The sequence below is a fragment of the Homarus americanus genome, unplaced genomic scaffold (genome assembly GCF_018991925.1).
Source record: "Homarus americanus isolate GMGI-L3 unplaced genomic scaffold, GMGI_Hamer_2.0 scaffold2224, whole genome shotgun sequence".
Lineage (NCBI taxonomy): Eukaryota > Metazoa > Arthropoda > Malacostraca > Decapoda > Nephropidae > Homarus > Homarus americanus.
The window spans coordinates 456675-479320 of NW_024712260.1; the positions used below are offsets into that span (position 1 = coordinate 456675).

Here is a 22646-nt window from a genome sequence, read left to right on the forward strand (position 1 = left end):
ACTGTACGAGTTATCATTTGGTAGTGTTCAAAAAAGGCCAGGAGTCAGCTTTGGCTGGGTATTGAAGCACATGTACAGTACACACTTGTTATTAATCAAGTTTATTTCCTTCTGGCTAACAACTGATACCTACATTCTATGCCTAAGCAGATCTTACAGTATATGCCAACAAATGGTACATGCTACCCCTACCTGTGACCATTAAACCTTTTGTGAGGATTGGTGTTGATTAAGTTGACCTTATTCATTCCAGGTCATCTGATGGATTGAAATGGACTAAATGGATAAAAGATCTATATATTCTAACTTTTGTGGATTTGGGGATTTATTGACTTAAGGTAGTGAAGGTAGTGCCTTAAAGAACATTGAAGCAACCATGGTAGAAAAGGCTATGAAAAACTTTGTTTATTTGGGAATACCCCGAGATGATAAGCAATTTCAGTACTGTACTCACTTTACAATGGAATGGATGGACAAGGTATCATGGCATTTACGTACCATAAGGTGCTTCAAAGCAGCCTAAAGTTCTCATGAAATGTGAGGTGCACTCTAGACAGACAACCCTAGGACCTCTCTTAATTTTAATGCAAACTGGGGGACAACAATGAGAAATCATTTGATAGCCCAAGTGGTTAACAAGCCAATCAATGGCAAAAAGGATAAAAGTAAAAGAAAAAAAAAGATTATTTTATGCTTAAACATCTTTCTTACTGCACTAAAGCTATTCTACCTCTACAAATGATGGTGCTAAATCCCGACCACCCTACCTTAAGATAATATACCAAATTTTTATCTACAGTACAGGTATTCATTTTTTAATGTTAGGTACTAAATTACAGTACTCTACAGTTAGATAATAAATTACAATGGTTAGGTACTAAATTACAGTACTCTACAGTTAGATAATAAATTACAATGGTTAGGTACTAAATTATGGTAGTTTTTTGGGGGGGTTGTTTTTGTCCATGAGCCAATTTGACTTTTTGGTCAGAAAGAATTGAACCATATTTTTCCCATATGTTATGTTATTTGCTATATGAATATTCACGTCACAAATGGTTTTCAAGCACCCTAATCCATTCGTATAGTGAGACGCACCTGTATTTCATAAGATTCAACCTGTACAGTACCTGTACCTTATTAAGACACTTGTACTTAACTATAAATCTATACCCGATGTATTGGTAACTGGAGAGTTTTATTCATATTAGACATGTAGTATACAGCTGCACTGGGCTTACATTCGATTCATGTACCAATAGTCCCTGTATTCATACTCAAGAAAATTAAAACTTTTAACAATTTTATTTTCATTTACATATGTTTAGTGGTTGTAATTTTATTTTATTTATATGTAAGTGTATTTGAGTATAACTGCCATTAATAAAAAAAGCTATCATAGGTAAAAAAACAAAATACAATGCCAGAAACACATTCCCCCTTATTCTACTAATTCTATGGGAAAATATTATAGTACTTTCATTTACATTGTTTTGATAACCGACTCACTTTTCAGGAACACATCCCTAATGTAAATTGGGGTATAGTACAGTGTTACTGTATACAGGTATCCCTAGTTTAATGATTGGGAGGAGTTTCTGAAAAATCGATTGTTAAGCAAAATAATTGTTAAACGAGGGATAACGAGGAATAATATGAGGAGAAAGTACATAATTGCATAGCCAAATCACCGACTCATCACCCAGTAGCACTAAGAGCGGAGTACTGAGCTGTGAGTTATCTTATTGTTCAACTCGTAATTTTGGGTATAGTGTACAGTACAGTACATAATTTTCTTTATTTTTCATTTACTCTGTTAAATGCACAGAACAATCCTTCATACAGAATATGCAAAAAATTATAAAAATAAAATGAAATAATGATCATACGACCAATAACCTAAAAGTAATAAACATTTCTTATGTGCTCAGCAGTTAGCCCACAGAGTGGGAGAGGGGGAACAATGGCAATGCAGTATTTTTCTTTTATTTTATTTATTACTTTTATTTATTATTTTTATATATTCCTCACATTTACTGGTACAGTATACATGCGACACAGTCCACCTGGGAACTCACCAAGCTGACTCAAGAGACGTGTGTGGCTGCTGCCTGTATGTCCTGACATCACATAGGGGGAAGGGAGAGGATGGTGAGCCAGAGTTACAGCTCACTTCCTCAATACATGTGTTCTTTTCTCACACATACACACCTGTGCTCTTCATTTTTCTTATTTTATAGTTTATAGTACAGTACACTGTATACTATAAAACTATAAAATATAGTACTGTACTGAACTGTACATTGTATACAGTACCGATTTTCTTTATTTCTAAGCCACATTACAGTACATTATTGTAATGATGTGCACTTGGAGCACAGAATCCCCAGTTTTTCTGATATCCCTCCTGAATTTTTCCCAGGTAGTTGCAGATTGCTAAACCGAAAATTGTTGATTGTTAAATAAGAAAGGGTGTTAAAAATTTTAAATTGCTAAACCAAAAAATTGCTAAGTGAATGATTGTTAAACAAGGGATACTTATATCATATATCAGAAGACTCAACCATGTCAGCAAAGTTTGTTGTATACTTTTCCCAAAATATACTTCTTAATGGAGGCATTTTGCAAATTCATGTTCTTCCAAAGATGAAAACATTAATTATTTGTATATCTATTTACCCATTGATAAATGTTTGGCGACCCATTTTTGATTGGACTCTTCCACCCTATGGCCCATCACACAATACTACAGTAGCTTTAACAAAAACTTTTAGTCTTTAAAACAAGGAAAATGATTTTCAGTCATAGAATTTTGCAAAACTTTACATAATTTTACATCATAAGTTTTAATCTGCCAAATACTACATGCCAAAGTCAGTGAGCCAATTGAGTTAACATATCTTCAGTTGTTAATTTTGTACACAGCATACACTAAATGGTTTCATGATGTTACTTTTTTTATGTGCAGAATAAAAACATTTTCAATGAAACGTTTTTGCCAAAATATGTTGTTACCTGATGAACTAACTAAAAAAAACTATCAATAGCTGTTAATGTTTACTGAAATAAATGACAATATGACTTACCGGGGTAATTCTTTAAAACTCAAAAGTTGGAGACCTGGGAAATTATATATCAATGGATGACTAAATTGGAAGATATGGTTATATTTCTAAAAAGTAAGGTAAATAAAGATGTTTAATCCAAATTGAAAATTCCCATTACTAATTTAGGCTTTCATTTTCTATAACTAATACCTCTACAATGTGTGATACCGGTACATACTACAGTACTTTAGTGTCCAGAACTAGATGGTGGGACATGACCCAGCATTCACATTACCTACAAATGTGGTGTATGCTAAAGCTACTGGGTCCTTATTAACAGTTACATTTCTCACACAGCCAATAAATTTTTTATCACTTGCTCCTCCACGTCGATTCTGTACGTGTGGTTGTGAACCCAAGAATAATGGGTTCTTTGTATCGGTAGAGGTGGCCCCGATCTTGCCAGACACAGGAACAGTTGAAGTTTCATCCACTACAAGAATGGCAATATTCTTGTTCTTGATTACTGGAAATAAGTCAATTTAAAAAAAACTACAGTAATTGGATTAATGTTAAATATAAAATCAATTCATCTGAACTCTAATTTATAATAATATAACTGTAATGAATGAAATAAAGTAGCCAGCATAAGGAGATACATTTACTGCCGGGTAGTAGACTGATATATGAAAGTAGTAATAAGAGGAAGAGGTTAACATTAGTCTACTGACGGTTCTTTACTTTGGCCACACCCACAATACAGCACCTCTACAACCAGGTATATCCTTCATCTAAAGTTGTACGACTTGCTAATTCTACTCTTTTTATTTTTACTTATGAATATGAACAAAATGTTAAAAATATAAACAATTCACTTGATATAAGCAAGGGCCTCATATTTTACATGTGTATGTTACAAAACCAAGAAAGAATGTTTAACAAATGATTTGGGAATTACTGTTGGTTACTAGACACTTTACAATGTTGAGACAGATAAATAAGTATTATGAAGTAAATATTTATATATCCCAACCAAACATAAAATAGAATATCAAACACTATTTAGATACACATTTACCCTCTGTACTTACATTGGATAGAATGCCATTTGCCATCACACAACATCCATGGGGAAGGTGGGGTATACTTAGCAGTGATAATACCCTTGCCATTGTCAACACTTAGTTCAACAGTTCCATTCTTAAGATGCAGCATCACAAAATCACGCCGTCCATGAACAGATGCAAGGACACCATCAATTGTTCTGGGTTTTATATCCATTGTCATTTCAAACACTCTTCCCACGCTAAATCGTTTGCCTGATGAAGAAAAATATAAATTGTAGTACCTGTACAGTAATCTGTACTGTTAAAGAAATTTGTAACACCAAAATGCATATAAAAATGAAAGCACAGTATTTAAGATACAGTAATATAAACAGAAATTCCCCAATTTATGAAAGGGTTTTATTCCTGAAAAACCTTTTTGTAATTTTTCTTCAATCCAGAATGCGACATCTAGCTTATACCTAGGTATGTTAATGCCAAGCAATAACTCGCCAGGCCAACATACAGGCAATTAAAACATCTAATAATTACTTAATAAGTAATATTAGGAGGACACGTCGCTACCTGGTATTTAATTGCAATTCTCAAAATCCCCTCCCTCACCCCCCCATCATACCACTTCTTTACTTGTATTCATTAGTCTTGCATTTTCTTGAACACTGTACAGTACTTCCTTTTTGCAAAACTGGTTGATGAAATTTAACTTAGAAATGATTCAAGTACAGTAATAATTTTGTTTTGTTTTTACAGGAGGGGGCAAAGTTATATTTTTCCATACATAAATGCAACATCAAATTCATGTAAAATGTTTAAATGTAACCAGTTTTCAGTAAATCTGAACTTACGTAAAATAACATGAGAACGAGGACCATATCCAAAGAATACTCCAGCCTCCACATTAGCAGAACAACGGATGAGACTAAAGGCATCATGTCCACCACCTACGCGTTGGTTATTCATGCGGAAGTTTCTCAGGCATCCATTAAAGGAGATTTCTGTGCCTTCAGTATTTTGCTGTACAAGATTTGCAACGTCTGAAGAAATGCCACCATAATAGAAGGGTTGCTGTAAAGAAAGAAATTTCAAGTAATTTAATTTGTTCAAATTAAAAGACTACCAGCAAAAACAGGCATAAAAGAAGTACCTGGTAATCAAGATTAAGATATGAATTACTGAAACATTTTAAAGTCGATCAGTTCAACAATGTAATACTAATCACAGTAAGTTTGACCTCTGAAGAAAAAAAAAAATCCAGTAAAATAAGCAGACAATTCCCAAACATTAAAGCTTTGCTCCTTTGAAAAAATTCCTATTGGGTTATTTATTAAAGTTGAGAAACCATTTTGGTATCAAGTTGTAACTTACAGTACTGTATCATGGTTTATACCATAATAATTCAAACAAACCTCCACATCAATATATTTTGAATCTCCTCTACCAGTGCCATTAGCAACCTGGTAGCCATCAATAAACAGCATTCCATATTCTTCTCGGCGTTCTACTATCACACTATGCCATTCTCCATTGTTGTAGAACTGTTCAGACCGCATAATTGCAGCTCCAGTGCCAGTGTCAAAGCCGAACACGATCTAAAAAAATTTTTAAACAAATTACTACTTTTCATTTAAAGTATAATACAAAAATCGAAACTAATTGAAACACAGAGGGGATAATATTTCTGAAAATGCAATGAAGAGGTGAATTTGGAGTTGGTACCAGTGGACATTGTTACCAGGATTGAAGATTGGCTTAACCTTAGGCTGTGGTAACAATTGCAATACTGTATAAGAATGGATAGAAAAGGATGCAGGTGGTTTAGAATTTTTTTTATAAAAGACAAAAAACATTTGCCAATAATGGGTTACAATTGAATTGAAGATACTGTGTTTTGCACTTTATGAAAACCCTTCTTTGTTGAGGGCAATCTTGATATGGTTCTAAGCAGTAAAGAATGTGATTTAACTTTCTTCGTTTTGTCAGTTGCCCTATCAGGAAAGTTTGAACTTTATATACTGCAGACCTGATTCATATAAATACCAGTACTGTATGTACCGGGTATGTATTGTATAGTATTTCCTTTAACTGTATTGTACAGTGTATTATTCTGTCACTATCAAGGGAAAATGGATAATGTGGTGAAGGGGAGATTAGTCAGGGTAGTAGTGTCTGTCAACTCACTCTGTACCCAGTGCCAGCAGGGATAGAAGGTACCTTGTTGTGTTCTATCTGATATAAAGCAACATTTTCCACTTTACTTTATGCTGTACTTCATATAATGTTAGTATTTCTAATATACAGGCTGTGCTTCAGGTTTATACTGTAGAGTAAAACCTATGTAATTCCGAATTCCATATTTTCTGATGTGATATATTTTGGATACTGTATTTTCAGAAAATTTATTCCTCATTTTTCAACCTTTACCGAATTATAGCAAATAACTTCTGAAACAGGTGGCCTGGCACTTAATTGTTGCTGGGTAACCAATATTCCAGATCCTGGCTGATTGTGAGGGGGGCTTTGGGTGGTGGGGACTAGGAATGTGAGTATTAATGTGAATCTATCAAGTACAAACAGTACTTTTTCCTACCTAACTACTGTATATGTATGCTATATTGATGAAGTACAGTAAACCTTTCTTATTTGTGGGTTTACAACTCATGTTTTCAAAAATTTTTGTCAATCAGATGGTGGCTAGCTCATGAGCCTCTGCGAGAGCACTACATGTCACCCTTACACACCCACAGCGTCTCTTCTCCCTTGTTTGTGTTCAACCATTACCCGTGATGCATCGTCTCTCATGTTGTGTTCAAAACTTTAGTAATTTTTTTTTTGCAAAATGGCTCCTAAAAGAATGCCTAGTCCTAGTGATCTTCAACTTCAGTAATCAGACTTCATCCTGTTGTACAGTACACTTCATCAAATTTCAAACTTCCGTATATGAATATAAGTAAGGGGTAACTTCAGTGTCTCACACACAGTATAGGTATATGGTAGTGCAAGTTACTATATTCAAGGTTTTGCTGATTAGTAACACACCTTGGAACCTAACCCCCACAAATGACAAGGGTTTACTGTACCTTATATAATGTTACACCAATATATATATTCAGTCACCTTGTTATCCTTAAGGTACATGGTGATGTAGTCACGGTGTGCTAAACTAGAAGCATAGAAGATAACACCCTCATCAGTAAGTGTTTTAAAGTCAAAGGAGAACTTGAAGTCTGCACGTGGATTATCTGGTAGAGTCTGGAACTGAATGCGGCTGTTGCGTTTGCTACCTGTAAAAAATTAAATGGAATTAGATTTCATGCAAAGTAAAGCAACATGTATATAACATAAATCGCATGTAATATCCAGTCACTATGTACTGCATTATAAGTGTAAAAACCAAAAATCATGTCTACTTAAAAGTTTGAAATTTCATATTTGCATAAAAATTCACGATAATAAAACAAATTTCAAAGAACTGTAGCAATGTTTCAGTCAAGAATGCAAAGCATATACAGCTCCTCCCCGACTTACGACCTACTCGACTTACGACCACCCGCACTTACGACCTGCCTCAGTCGTATCAAAATTTTGTCAAATTACGTATTTTCGAGTCCCAACATCAGTACAGAGAAAATTTTCGTTTGTAATTCACTTTAAAATGGCTGGCAAGCTTAAAAGTGAGAGTTTTGTGGTGCTGAGAAGAAAAGAGACACCGATTTTAGATTTTCTATGTATTATTTAAGCATTTTCGACTTACGACCATTTCGACTTAAGACCTGGATTTGGGTCCCTAACCTCGTCGTAAGTCAGGGAGGAGCTGTAATAAAAATCTTCACACTACATGCATGGTTCAAATTGTATTAGCATCAACTTCAGAGACCCCACTCACAGTTTAATCTGGGCAGAGCCAATATAATACAGTGGTCCCTCGGTTAACGAACGGTTCGGTTAACAAATTACCTTTCATAAGAATCTTCAATTCAGTTAACGAACAAAAATTCGATTAACGAAATCCTTACGAAAATCATATTTTGTTGTGAGCATCAGCTGATCAGCTGATAGGCTAGTCTGCCCATTCAGTAATCTGTTCTATTTTTACATTTGTTTCCAATGGAGTAAATATCAATAAAGTTGTGCTATTTAATATTTTTACATGTATTATATTAAAATTAATAGTCATTTTAACATTTATTTAACATATTGATAATATATGCAGTACAGGGAACTAGTTTGTTGTGCGCCCATCAGATGCGTGAGTCGGTCACAAGGCATCAGTTGAGGCTTTGTTTACAGTGAAGAGAGCATCTATTTTGTTGGTGTCTTGAATATTTTTGCATTTTTCATTGAAATTATTGGTCATTCTGAACTTTAGTTAACATATTGATAATATATAGTGCAGTGTTGATTTCAACAAAATTAATGTTGAATTACACCCAGTGAACTTAAAATTTTATTGGTGAAATGACTGCATCAAGCATGGGTCCCCTGAAAGGTGATTTCTCCTCCATCCCCACTTCCTTCTCTTCTCCCTTCTCCTCCACCCCACTTCTAATTCCCATCATCATCATCATCATCAACCAGGAACCTTCTACATACACACCTCAAAGTAAGTGTACTTTACTGCATTTTTTTTTACTTTGTATGTACTTTTCGGTGAGCTGGAACCAATTACCCAATATCCCATTGAAACAATGGATTCGGTTAACGAAATTTTCGGTTAACGAACAACCTTCTGGAACGAATTGTGTTCGTTAACCGAGGGACCACTGTACTGTACTAGGGATAAGTTGTATATGGTATATACTGTGTATGAATTGATGTCCTACTTAGGTCTAGCATATGGTAATAATTTAATACACCACAACACATGTTAAATGCTAAAGAAACAACAGCGAACTCTCATCGCAACATACTTGAACACCTTGAACACATTTAAGAGGTGAGAAATCAATAGTATCATGCAAAAAGACTTAGATATGGAGTTTGACTACATAAATGCAGCAACTGTTTTTGCATGCTTACAAAGAAATTGGAATACAATAAGTCCTCATTTAACGTTGCCCCCGATAATGCTAATTCATTTTACATCGCTATTCTTTAGATACCCATGATTCGGATAACATCCCGCCGATTCAGTATAACGTCATTACAGACTACTTTGTACGGCGCATCACCCTTTCCCATCTTGGCACGCTACGCTCTCACTCGCAGAGTGTCACAGCATCCCCAAGCGTCGCCAGACTTTGTTAGGCATCCACAGCATTCGTGCGTGTTTAAGTGTTTTTGCTCTTAATACTGTACTCTAACCCGTTCGAAATGGCTTCCAAGCGCCAATCATGTGCTACTGATGCTTGTGTTGTGAAAGCAAAGGAAGACCATTAGCCTTGCTACGAAAATGGAGGTTTTAAACCGTTTCGAGAAAGGTGAATGTGAGGTGGACATTGTTGCTGCGCTAGGTCTAACCCCCACAACAATGCATACTATCCAGACCAGCACACACTTGCTCCACCACCTCCGCCCACCAGTGAGTACAATACAAAATGATCTAGTTTATTTATATATATACTATTTTCTATAAAAATTACATTGAATAAATGTATATGTACTGTAAAGTATTTTATGGGGCAAAGGGAGGCTGGGGAACGTAACTCCCATATTTTATCTATTTTTTATGGGGAAAATTGATTTCATTTATGTTGTTTCCATTAACGTAGCGGTTTTCAGGAACGGAACCACAATGTTATGTGAGGACTTACTGTATTATATGGGTTACTTTACAAAGTAAGGCAACCAGTAAATGAAAAAATGTGGGAGTAATTCTGAAACACCAATCTACAACCAAGGAGAACCCATAACCAGGTGTTTCCATATTACAACTCCTTCCAAAAGGGATGGGGGTTTAGGTCATCATATTTTACCCCTAAGGATAGTCAAGGGTTAATTAATGATCCTATGATCACCCAACTATTACAGTCACATCTATTGTCTATAAATATGGAAGGTTAGATGCATAGGTTGCCTTCTAGAGGAAGATGGTCTTATTAGAATTCATGACTACATCAGGTAGTACAGTATACAATTCCCATAAATTATAGGCTGCCATTATGATGGGATATGTTGACAAAAGCATGTTACAGGGTTGTAAAGGCCTGCTCACAAGCTTGATGGCTAGTCTTCAAATTGAGTAATTTAATAATGTATACAATCATTAAAATTGCCAAAATAACATTCTTACCTTAATGTTATCACCTAAATTTGGAATATATCCTCACTTATCACCTAATGAAAAAGACATTGGTTTAAATTTGATAAAAAGACTGCTGAAAGGCTTTATATGACAAGGACTTTTGTATGGGTTAGAAGTGTGATCACTTTCAGCAGACACCAAAAAGAGGTTGGAGACCTTTTGAAATGTGGTGTTATAGGTGAATGCTAAGAATAAGCTAAACTGACAGGAAAACAAATGATGAAGTACTAAGATTAGCAAAAACTTTAAACTTTTGTCATATAATTAGGGATGAGGGGATAATTACAGTAATATTCATGGGCAAAGTTGAGGGTAGGAGGGCCAGGGGAAGGCAGAGACTGGGATGGCTGAATAAAATTAAAAACTGGGTCCCCATAGAGACAAAACCTCGGAGGATTGGTAAAAACGGCCCTAGAACATTTACGGAGTGGAGGACTGTGGTCGCCATCCCTCAGATATGAGGATGGTACTTTGATTGACTGATTGATCTTCTTTTACTGGTAAGATTGACCATTTCTTCAGGCCAACTGACCCAGCTTCGAGAATGATGAAATGCAGCTCTTCTTGTTATGACAATCTAGTCGAAGCAGGGCATTCCAGGGTCACTTTAAAGCCCTCCAATATCATAATGAATTCTGAGTCTGATTAATCACTTTTGTAAGGTATTTGTAGAAAGGAAGGGGTAAGGATTGCACAATTGTCATTAATCATTAACACAGTCCTCCATCATCCCTCAACATGTCTGGGAGCACCGAGTCATAATTTTCAGTTTCTTTTATTTATCTGTTTATGGCAAAATAGACTATAGATTTTAAATTTGTTTTGCTTAAATATGGACTTTTCACTTACCCAAACCATCTTTTGGGTGAATTATTTAGATTTCATTAGCTTCAGAATACAGCCTATCGATGGAATATTTGCAGGCATAAACAATTATGAGAAAGTGCGACATGATGGAGGATACAAACTGTGATTCATTAATACCATTTAACTGAAACACACACCTGTAATTAGGCATTACCAACATTTCAGTATCCCGTGGCTTTTCGATTAAACGTGCACTTTATAAAGCATGAGAAAATAACTTCTCTCATGCAACAGTAAAATTGAAGACATTCCATTAAATAAAATTAATTAATAGAACAGCAACTCAATATGTAATGCATATTAATCAGTCAACAATTTACTTAAGAGAAGTACAAATGTCCTAAAAATTCACTTCAAGGCAGAGTCGCTAAACCTTCACTCACCAAAGTTATAGCCGCTAGGGAAGTCTTCATCTATGGAGTGAAAATTTTTAAAGAGAAGTTTTATACACTAGAAATCACACATGAAATTGAGCTAAAACACAATTTTAGTCACATGAAGCTTTTACTGTACAGGTACTATAGAAATGCAAGAGATTTTGACATGTGTGGCAAGAGCACCACAGAAGGCAGCAGCCAGAAAAATCCACTCATTCTTTACTCATGTTTAATGAGATTACTTACCGTTAAATCAGAATTTCCAAACTTCTCAAACACTTTACATCAAATCCACTTCACTTATTAAGTTTATTCATCAGTGAAGCTGTGGTTTTCGTGCACACTTCTACTTTCAATCATAAATCTCCACAGTGTGTGGTCTCATGTCAGTCCTCTAGCAAACACCATTAATATCTTTCTATACCTTGTCAACTAACTTATAATATTGACTACAACCACCTCTTACATGGTCTACCTCTCCCCATCCTACCTTTCATTTCTTCCACTCAATTCTTGCATCTTGGCGCTTCACCATTTCAATTCTCATAATTGCCAGGGTGCTAATTAAGTTATCAAATTCTACTGCTTAGATTACTGAATTAATTGTACTATGAAAAATAAAATACATCAGTCTGTTCATTATGGGTTTGCTTAGACTGAGCTGCTCACAGATGACATCATTTCAAATCTTTTGGTCATCATTTACAAATGAGGCAGATGACAGCAATTATACGGCAACTCCTCCACTTTTTGGGGCAATAAGTTCAAGTGTTGGCAACTCTCCTCTCTCATAAAATTCAATAATCAATAAATAAATAGAAACTAAACCGACTGGCCAGCTGACCTATCTGATATTTCTTCGATGTTTATATATATATATATATATATATATATATATATATATATATACAGTATATATATATATACAGTATATATATATATATATATATATATATATATATATATATATATATATATATATATATATATATATATATATATATATATATATATATATCTAACAAGTTCAAGTCTTAACAGTATGTAATATTGTACCTGTGGTGGTGGTGGTGCTTTCCTTGATGGTGGTGGAATCTAATGCTAGTTTTCATAGGTTGTGACAAAATGTAACAAGAAAGAAGTATACAGTATAATAAATAACCGAACAGTAATATATTCTTCTGTTTTGATATATAAATACTAGCTGGTAGCCTCTTACTGTTTATAAAAAATCTATGTGTTTAATACATGGTAACTTGCTCCTGTCTCTTCTGTAGCCATTTACACCAAAAATACTTAATGTGACAGATTCTCACCATACATTACATTCATTCATAAAATTATGTCAATTGTTTTTATTTGCATTTCAATACTCAAAAAATATATTAGACATGCATAGTCACTAAACAGAAGTCTCATGGATCAACAACACTTCGGTCACCACTGATTGATACTTTCTAGTATATCCTTCGCTTCTTTCAAGTAATCATTGTTACAGTGGGGTATGCTATAACGAACGGATCCTACTACGAATATTCCTATAACGAACGGTTTTACCTATAAAATTGAGAATGCTATAACGAACGCAACTCCTACAACGAACGCGGATGAATACAGGACTATTTCGCCTGGCGCATGAATATTGTTGTACCGCGACCCACAACAAGAGCGTCAGGCGCCATCTTTGTCTCATTGTGTAGCCAGTGCACCACTGTTATTGTTGAAATTTCGTCTTTTGATGTGGAAATTCGCGTTATTTGTATAACTATTTTGTTATACAAGTATACAATTGTAACAATGAGTCGTCCAAAGCGAGTGAGAAAGCTAATAACCCTTGAAACTAAGAAAGAAATTGTAAAGAAACGTGAGAATGGAAGAAGCATTGCGAAACTTAGTGATGAATATGGGATGGCTAAAACGACTACTATGTACGATTTTGAAGAATAAAGAGGAGTTAAAAACTGTGCAAGTGGCTAAGGGAATCTTTAGACTTAGCAAAGCAAAGTGTAATGTGATTGAAGAGATGGAAAATTTACTCTTAGTGTGGATAAAGGAGAAAGAAATGGCAGGTGGTAACATTAGTGAAGCTATAATTTGTGAGAAGGCTAAACAATTGTTTGAGGACCTTAAAGCCAAGACTCCCAGTGGAAGTGATAGTGATGTGCCAGTGTTTAGGGGTACCTGCATGCTGAATAACACTAAGGTAAGATAAAGTACCATATTTTTTACATTTTCCACATAATTTTTTCAGTGTTAAGTGGTTGTATTTGGGGGTCCGGAACGGATTAATCCTATAACGAACGAATGCTATAACGAACGAGGTTCTGGAACCAATTACGTTCGTTATAGCATACCCCACTGTACGTACATTGTTTTTATGAAGACTCGATAGAAATTGTAGCAAACTTTTAAAAAGCTTCTCTAGATTTGCAAATGATCTTGCCTGAAACAGATATTATTTTGTCACTAAAGCTAAACCAGTGCAAGAGCATACTCACATAGGAAGGACTGTACATTAGCTGATCTATAACCCTCACAAACTGAACATTGGCAGGGCTTATTGTATCTTTCCAAAAGAATAATACAATCTTAATGCTGTACAACATTTAAAATTTGTCTTTCCCATTATTGTTTATCTATTATCAATACCACTACTTTATCATCCTACTCATTAATTTTGAAATTCTATCCATTAAAATTGAATGAATTCCACCTTCAAATTCCTCGACTTAGTATTATTATTATTATTATCATTATTATTATTATTATTACAGTATTATTTTTAAATTTCACCTTTCACAATAGTACTGGCTAGCATGGGTATTCATGTCAAACTAATACTGAAAGAAGAGCAGCTGGGTGGTATTCATCTCCATTAACCTTTTGGAGATCCTTTCAATAGTAATCTCCCCATTAGCTGGAATCTTAGATCCAGTACCCAGAAAAACCCTGGGGATGAGCGATTTTTTCCGGGGAAAATTTGTCACCATACCTGGAAATATCTCATTCCCAGAACAGCTCTACACCAATTATTCTGGCTAATGAGGATATCACTATAAACACCAATATATGTCAAGTCATTCCAGTTCAGAAGCTACAGTACTGTCTCATTCAAAAACCAATTCAATAAAAGTTTCTCTGGGTTATCAGGAACTGATACCTACTTCAGGCAATGGTACTGAAATTTAGTTTAATTAGTGTAAATCAACTTCAGTTTGTTATTATGGTTAAACCAAAGACTTTTTACCCTCACTACCAAACAATTTGTCATATCATTTACTTGAGATAAATATAGTGCGTTACCGGTAAGTATTCTCATTAAAAATTGGGTAATTTTTCATCACAAATTTATTCATGCATTATTTCAATGTTGACTTTCAAATTCATTTTTTTATTTCCACCTCTGCTATACTATACTTTCTTCTATCATTTATCAAATACTCCTCATATGATCATCAAAGATATCAACATTTCCAGTGCTAAAGATCTTCAATATCAGAGCTTCTATAATGTTCTGCTTCCAGCACTTACTGTATCCGTATTCAAGGTTTCTCCAACTGTGCAACTTATTTCCCACACTGATGCCTAACATTATTTTCCATCTCCTATAATTCAATATTTCTAAGCATTTCCACTTAAGTATCAGATCTCCTCAAGTATCTCCCCATTTTTCTTCAGGAAAGACTTTTTGAAAAAGTTATTCTTTTTGTCCATGCCTTTAATATTAAACCATGCATGTTTTGTCTTTAAATTCATAGTTATAAAAAGAAAAATATTCTATAACCAACATCAGCCGCTCCAATAAATTAAATTAGAATGCACTTTGATTACCTGCCACCAAATTAACAATAATTAATTTTCATATGAATTCAACATTAGTAATAATGGGGAAATCTTACATCAGTACTTACCAAATCGGAAGCCTTCTCCTGAAGGAACGTCCTCTTCTGCTGGGTCTTCAGGTAAGGCACAACCGTCAAGTGGAACAGGCTGTGTAATCTCTGGACGAATCTCCTCTGTTAATAATAGATAAAAATAATTATCACAGATTTGGGATTATCAATCTTTATGTAATACACCACATTAGGCATAAAAAAAATGCACTTTATTTGAAATAACACTATTTCTACTACTGTACTCTGTGGGTCACTGGTAGAGGTACCATAAAGAAAGGAGTAAAAAGAAGTGTGGCGCATGATAAGTGTGCAAAATTTATAAGACAATTAGTAGAAACAGCCATACATACTTGCCCATATGATCATCTTGCACATGTGCACACGCGCACACACACACACTCTAGATAAAAATGAATCTTAAAGTTTACTTTAAGTTTCACTTCAACTCACTGTGTATAGAGTTCTGGTTTGATGAACCCTCATCAACCACAGGTTTACCATCCACAGTTCTGTGTACAGTGTCAACATTTCAAATATTGTAAACCAATTTATCAATTATGGTGTCCAGTCTTAAGTATCCGTGCAAGATTTCTAGCCTAGTGCGGCAGGAATGTTCACTGGAGGCCTATCAAGTGGTTCGTCTTGTTCACTTCATTATATGATCCCCAAACAACAATTTATTATCATCTGACATGCCCAGGTCCTCTTTCATTTATAATCTCTTAAAACCAATCTGCTCTTTTTCATCCTTTATAATTATTATATGCTTTATGGCTTTTTACTGTTCAAGCAGTAGTCATCACTTAACACTCTTGGAGTAAGGGAAGTATCAAGGCCAGGCATGCAGCTTAGGGGACTCTCCATTAAACTACGACTTTAATGTTTTTGGAATACTTGCAGTGTGCTGCATAACAGTTTTATATATTAGAATAATTTGTTTTTAAGTATAGCACACACCCTGTACTCATTCTTAACTTGAAGCTGTACATTATAGGAATTTAGGCATGTCTATAAAGGTATTTCCCAATTGACCCATCTCTTGCCATGCAAGCCACAGTTTTGCCAATTGTGGGAGAATTCTAGAATGTAACTCCTGTGGTTGGGAGGGATTACTGTATAATATGTTTGTGTACAAAATAAAAAAGAATAAAGGGTACCTGTATTTCAAAGCAATACAAAAATACTATTTGAATAACAAATGTTTGAAGATAATAAAGCTCACAAATAATGCACAATAATGTTACATTCCAGATACTGTATGCTGTAAAACGTGATAAGCAAGAGATTACTGAAATGTTTCTTATTCAAACACTTAAGCATAAATAGTTAAGTGTATAGCAAGTGTACTATAACATAAAATATTCTGCATTTTGTGTGAGCGAGTTAAAAATGTGAATGTGCTGAAAAAAGAAAAGAACTTAGAATAAAAAATGTCAAGCTTGCTTCATAAAGCAAACTGAAGCAAAGGTGCAGTACATGATGTTCAGTCCAAATTCCTTGGGACCAAGCAGTGTTCGAATTGTGCTGATCTTTTCACAAATGGGTGCCCTAGAAATAGGTGGGGTACAATATACTTTTAATGCTTCATGCTTAAATCACTTATAAACAAGCATATTGAGGTCGGCCGATCTAACTCCGTGCATGGTTTTACATTTTGCAATGCCCTTCTCTGAGTCAATCTTGATATTGATATTGTATATGGTCATGTTACTAACACCATAACACTTCATCAATACATACCAAACTAGACTGCACACTAGAATGTGGCACCAGTCTTTCATCCCTGGTCAGTTTCCAGAGGCTTTGTAAATAAGGAAATACTGTATGAAGTTTAAAATTTGACTAATTGACATGGTTATCTTAAAATTATATGCTAGCTTGAATCAGCAAACTCCTGCTGATCATATTAACCCTTTATTTTTATTTTCTTATGAAGAGGCTTCATGCAATGAACGAGTGGTAAAAAATTCTTATATTCAAATTAATTAACACAAAACAATAGGGGTACAGATTAATTTACAAAATGTGTCAATTTATGTTCCCAAACACCTACTTGTATAAAATCTATATATTATATTGGTCATTTACAAAACTATACCTGTATATAAAAATAAATAATGAAATGTTAATCATGACACTTGATCACTTGCACTTCCCCAAATGTAAATTTAGGTACCCAATCCCAACTGGGTTAACTACTAGTATAACATATGATAAAACCTTATGGCTCTGTGATGGGCACAGACAGAGTTATTAATGGTATTGATCTCACTGGCCACTCACTTTCTCCCAGTGCAATATGCTTTAATTATTGATCCTTCACAATTACAGTAATTCTTTAACCATTTGTCACTTTTTAAATTTATGGTACTGTACTGTACTCTACATGTATTTCATGCACAACAGTCAGCATCTCCTTATGTACTGCACTGCATCATAATCAATATATAAGATCAGCAATTCAAAATAAGAAAATCTATACATAATCTGGTTGAGCAAATACTGTACTGACTCCTGTAGTATGTAAAAAGAAGTCAATTTAACACTGACAATATTGCTTATGACACAACAGACATGTTTACTGAATACTTTTTACCATCTTTTAACCCAGTTCAACTAGAGTACTTTCAGTTTGATTTATGTACTAATAAAGTATTTTCTTCAGGTTTCCCCAATTTTGACCTTTTAATATTTTTTCTTTGCCATCTAATACTGTTTATGTGGAAAATCTATCATATTTATGTGGGGGAAGAAGAAGGGTAAGTACAGTATTACAAATAATTTGAATTTTTGATGGCTAAATGACATCAGCAGTAAAATTATTTAAAATCTAAATATGGAATCAAAACACACTAAAGTTATTCAGTCTCCTCCCAAAGCTTTAATGATATTATGGTCTTTATATTCTTCTCTGCACAGTTATAAAAGCTAAGCATAAAAACAAATATTTAAAAAGACTGCTTTTATGTCTCAACATAACTGAATTTTTAATTATTTTAGTCACTTTCGAAAAAATATACCAGACCACACAATTTCATCTGAGATCTTTACCAAGTAGAACATTCCTTGATAAACTTCACCAACACTAAATCTGTATGTGAAGACTTGTCATGTTTACAAACCAACAGAAAACAAACCACACACACACATCCAAGAAAGACAGACACACAATCACATGGACATGCATATAATACTAAAAACATTATAGTCACACAATCTTATTACTGTACTGTACTTCATACTAAGACAAGAATAACTAAATCAGCATGAACTTTGGGACTTGAATAAAATTACTGTAAAAGCATTGTATACAAGAAATCATTATTCTTGCAATTCAAAATAATATGGAAAACATACATTATAATATATTCATTTAATTAGCACTTCACTGTACAGGTAGACCCCTATTTACAAAGCATCGGTTAACGAGAATTTGAATTTCTAATTTTTTGGTGTAACCTATTTTCACTTATGAATAAAAACCCTAAAGTTATGATTTATTTATTTTTTTTATTACAGGTTGACAATCCCTTATCCGAAATCCTTGGGGCCAGAGGCATTTCGGATTTCAGAATTTTTCGGTTTTCAGAATGGTTAGTTTTTTTATTTATTTATTTATTTTTTGTATTAGCCCACCCAGGCACAAGTCACTGACCCACATTGGGGCCTTGGGGGGGATATTATAATAATAATAATAATAATAATAATAATAATAATAATAATAATAATAATAATAATAATAATTATAATAATAATTCATAGGTCTAGGTCGTGTTTCTCACTTTTTATCTTTTTTCATTCTTGTATTTTATTGTTATTATTATTATTATTTTATTAATAGAGTATTAATGTTATTATTATTACAATATTATAAATTTTATTATTATATTTTATTATTATTATTATTGTTATCATTATTATTTTATTTTGGTGTATTTTTTAATTTAAAATTTTATTTGCTATGAATAATTATTATTATTATAATTATTATTATTATAATTAGGATTACTATTACATTTTCGCCCCCCAGGCCCCGATGTGGGTCAGTGATCTACTGTATGCCCGGGTGGGCTAATCCCTGTTATACTGTATATAAAAAAGAAAAAAAAAGAAAAAAAAGAAAAAAAAAAAATGCTCCACAAAAAACTTTCGGTTTTCAGAGCTTTTCGGTTTTCGGATAAAGGGTTGTCAACCTGTATTAATATTTTCATATTTTTTTCTCAGTAACAATGAATGCCTTGTTAACATTCTATTTTAAATACTGAATATACAGTACACCTCATGTTGAATTTAACCTTAAATTTTGCATTCATTTGTCTACTTAAATACTCAAATTAATTTTAAAAATTATAAATAAAATCCCTACATACCGGTATATCTTAACATTAGAAAAATCTTTCTCTGAATTCCAACTACCTGTTGTTGTGGCCATGGTGGTGGTCGTACTGGTGGTGGTTGAACTAATAGTGGATGAAGTTGTTGGGGATGTGGGGATGGCAGAGAAGGATGTGAAAAGATCACTAGTTTCAGAAGTAGATGAGGGAGGGGAAGAAGTTGATAAATCTACTTCCACCACATCAGGGAAACTGGGCGGTTCAGCGATGATAGGAACTTCTTCATAGTCACTAACGTTGATTCTCATCCCTTCTTGCCCTGAAGTCCCGGGGTAAACATTCATAGAAACAAGCAGCAAACAAAGGCTAAATTAGCAAACACTGCAATGCTTAGAAAAAAATTGCCCTTGTGTGGACCTCTTTGATTAGTGAGTCAGTTTACTGGTACTGTATGCTGCTAGTACACCAAAACTGACACTAAAACTTGGCAAGGACAAATTATATGACAAAAGTTAAAGGCAGTATCTGCATCTAGTGCTATATTTATGACTATATTTATGCATATCAGTAAATTAGCATGCAATAAAAATATAATGACTTAAGCAAAGAGCAACAGTCAAAAAGAGTATCAAACTATACTGGTCAAGCACATGGGGATTGCTTCAGTAGTTATTTTACAAGAGTACCGATGTTTTTATCTATGAGTTACAGTATCTGGGGTATTACCAGGGTTTGACTTTGAGATAAGAAATACAGTACATGTACGTACTGATATTGAATAAGAATAATGCCCAAGAACTTCAAGTTACTCAAATGAAAATAGAAGCATATATGCCAGACATAACTCGGAGAGAAAAGAAGAAATGAATGCAGGAGCTTTCAAACTTAATTAAGAAAAAATAATTTTTAAAGATTAATGTACTAAAGTGGTAGGGGTAGGCCATCTTGCATGAAGAGATGAGCAACAATGGAACAAGAACCTTGACTGGATCTCACAAACAAGGAAACACTATGGAGTACATTAAGTGCCAGGTAGATACTGTATGTGAAATTATAAAGTTCAAGATGTGCATAATAGAAAAGGAAGGTTTGAGAGAGAAGTGAGTAGAAGCATATGGGAGAAGCTTTAAACTACTGAAGCCATCTCTTCCATGATACAGAGCCCGTATTTAAAAAAATTAAATTCAACAAAGGCATCTATCTAAAGAATGAATAAAAGACACAAATTCCAAATCATGCAACTTTTTTCCATACCAACAGATGGTTTCTCAAGGAATGATGAACTCTTTTGTAATGGACAGTTCTGCAGATGTGCATTGGGTCGTTCTCGACTTTCCGCAAAGTTTACAATTTGACTGTTAAGTGTCACATCTCCAATACATCCAAAGAAGTTTGTGTCAATGGCTGAAGCAGCAGCAGCTATGTTGTAGAACTCAGGAACCCCACCAAAATATACTGGTCCATCAAATTGTACCGCTTGTTCTGGTACTTTCACTCTGATGGTTTAACATGAAAGTTATGAGTTTTAGTTTCTTACAAGAAAAAACAAAAAACATAGTTTTCTCACTCTTAGTTTATGACCAAAAGAAGAAAGGTTCAATACTTCTAACAATTAATTCAGTGATGCTGCTTACTAAATACTTTAACACCTTCAAGAGCCCTAATGTAAAAAAATTCCCATAAAAAATTTACTCACTTATATGATTTAAAATCATCAATGTCCAGGCGCAGCTCATTATGTTCACGGGTAGCAATGACAACATGCCATTCACTGTCATTGTACTTGTCATATGTCCCTAAAAGAGAAGTTAATTACTTTTAGTAGAGAAAAAGCTGTTATACATTTCCCCAAAACAGAACAAAAACAAAGGACTGAAGTTGGAAATCCAATTTTGTGACTGAAGGAAAAAGTCTACCAAAGACGATCAAACCAGAACCCCACTTGAGAAGGACTATCTTCTTCAGGAGGATTTCTGCATTTAATAAAGGAACATTACCTTGTCTGATCATTGTAAATTGCCATATAATCGTTTAATAATTTGTCCCAACAATTAGGACAGAAATGATTTTACCCTGAAATGCTGGCATGGAGCTTGAGACTGCCCAAAATATATAGAAAGTTTGGTTGAAGTATGTGGTAGAAAAGGAGCACAAATGGGGCGGCACTCTTTAAAACTGACTAACAAAAGTGTTTGATTGTATTCCTCGGTTTCTTTTACAGGAAAATGTGGTCTAGGAAATGGTAATGAATCTTAGTTGTGGTGCCTTATGAAAACTAAGCCACAGCTTTAACCAACACCACTATAAACATCCCCTGAACATATCCACACTGATACTTTCCTCAATTCCTTTTTTTTATATTCCATCATGTGGATTTCTACAAACCAAACTTTTTCACATTTCCTTTTCTGTGAATACAAGTCAATAATGTTTAAAATTCATATACTATACAGGTATTAATATCTATACATCTCTGATGCTATTTCTTTAGGTAATTCCCTCATGAGAAAACAAGTAACAATAAAAGAATAGCATCCAGATCAATTAATATGACATCCTCACAAGATCTTTCTTTATGAAGCCTGGTTACTTTCCCCACCCTGCTGCTCCTTTTATACCTCTACTGTTCATCTATTTGCAATTGTGTCATCCATTATCCTCTGTATTTGTCTCAACCACCAAAAAGTATTTCTCCTAATCTGCTCTGTTATCCCACCTCACATGCATATATTATCTGACTTTCTCACCTGTCATACATCTTTGATACACCATTACAGTATTGTTTATCCCCTTCCATCTACAAGAACTTTCAAGTAA

At 34.1% G+C, this 22646-nt stretch overlaps 1 protein-coding gene across 4 annotated transcripts in view; it reads right to left on the minus strand.

Moving 5' to 3' along the window:
• Positions 1-2807: 2807 nt before the first annotated feature.
• The window catches only part of LOC121859626 (laminin subunit alpha-like), a 91406-nt gene continuing 71567 nt past the window's right edge, over positions 2808-22646 (minus strand). The window contains exons 50-59 of one of the 4 annotated variants that reach the window (XM_042356562.1): positions 21526-21625; positions 21084-21325; positions 19912-20148; positions 15511-15615; positions 11606-11635; positions 7229-7395; positions 5521-5703; positions 4960-5179; positions 4139-4366; positions 2808-3573 (exon numbers count right to left, since the gene is read on the minus strand). In XM_042356562.1, coding sequence (XP_042212496.1) covers positions 3308-3573; positions 4139-4366; positions 4960-5179; positions 5521-5703; positions 7229-7395; positions 11606-11635; positions 15511-15615; positions 19912-20148; positions 21084-21325; positions 21526-21625 — 1778 coding nt within the window. In that variant the 3' untranslated portion in view covers positions 2808-3307. The remainder of the gene's footprint in view (positions 3574-4138; positions 4367-4959; positions 5180-5520; positions 5704-7228; positions 7396-11605; positions 11636-15510; positions 15616-19911; positions 20149-21083; positions 21326-21525; positions 21626-22646) is intronic. The other 3 variants (XM_042356573.1, XM_042356569.1, XM_042356580.1) reach the window with 3 other exon arrangements.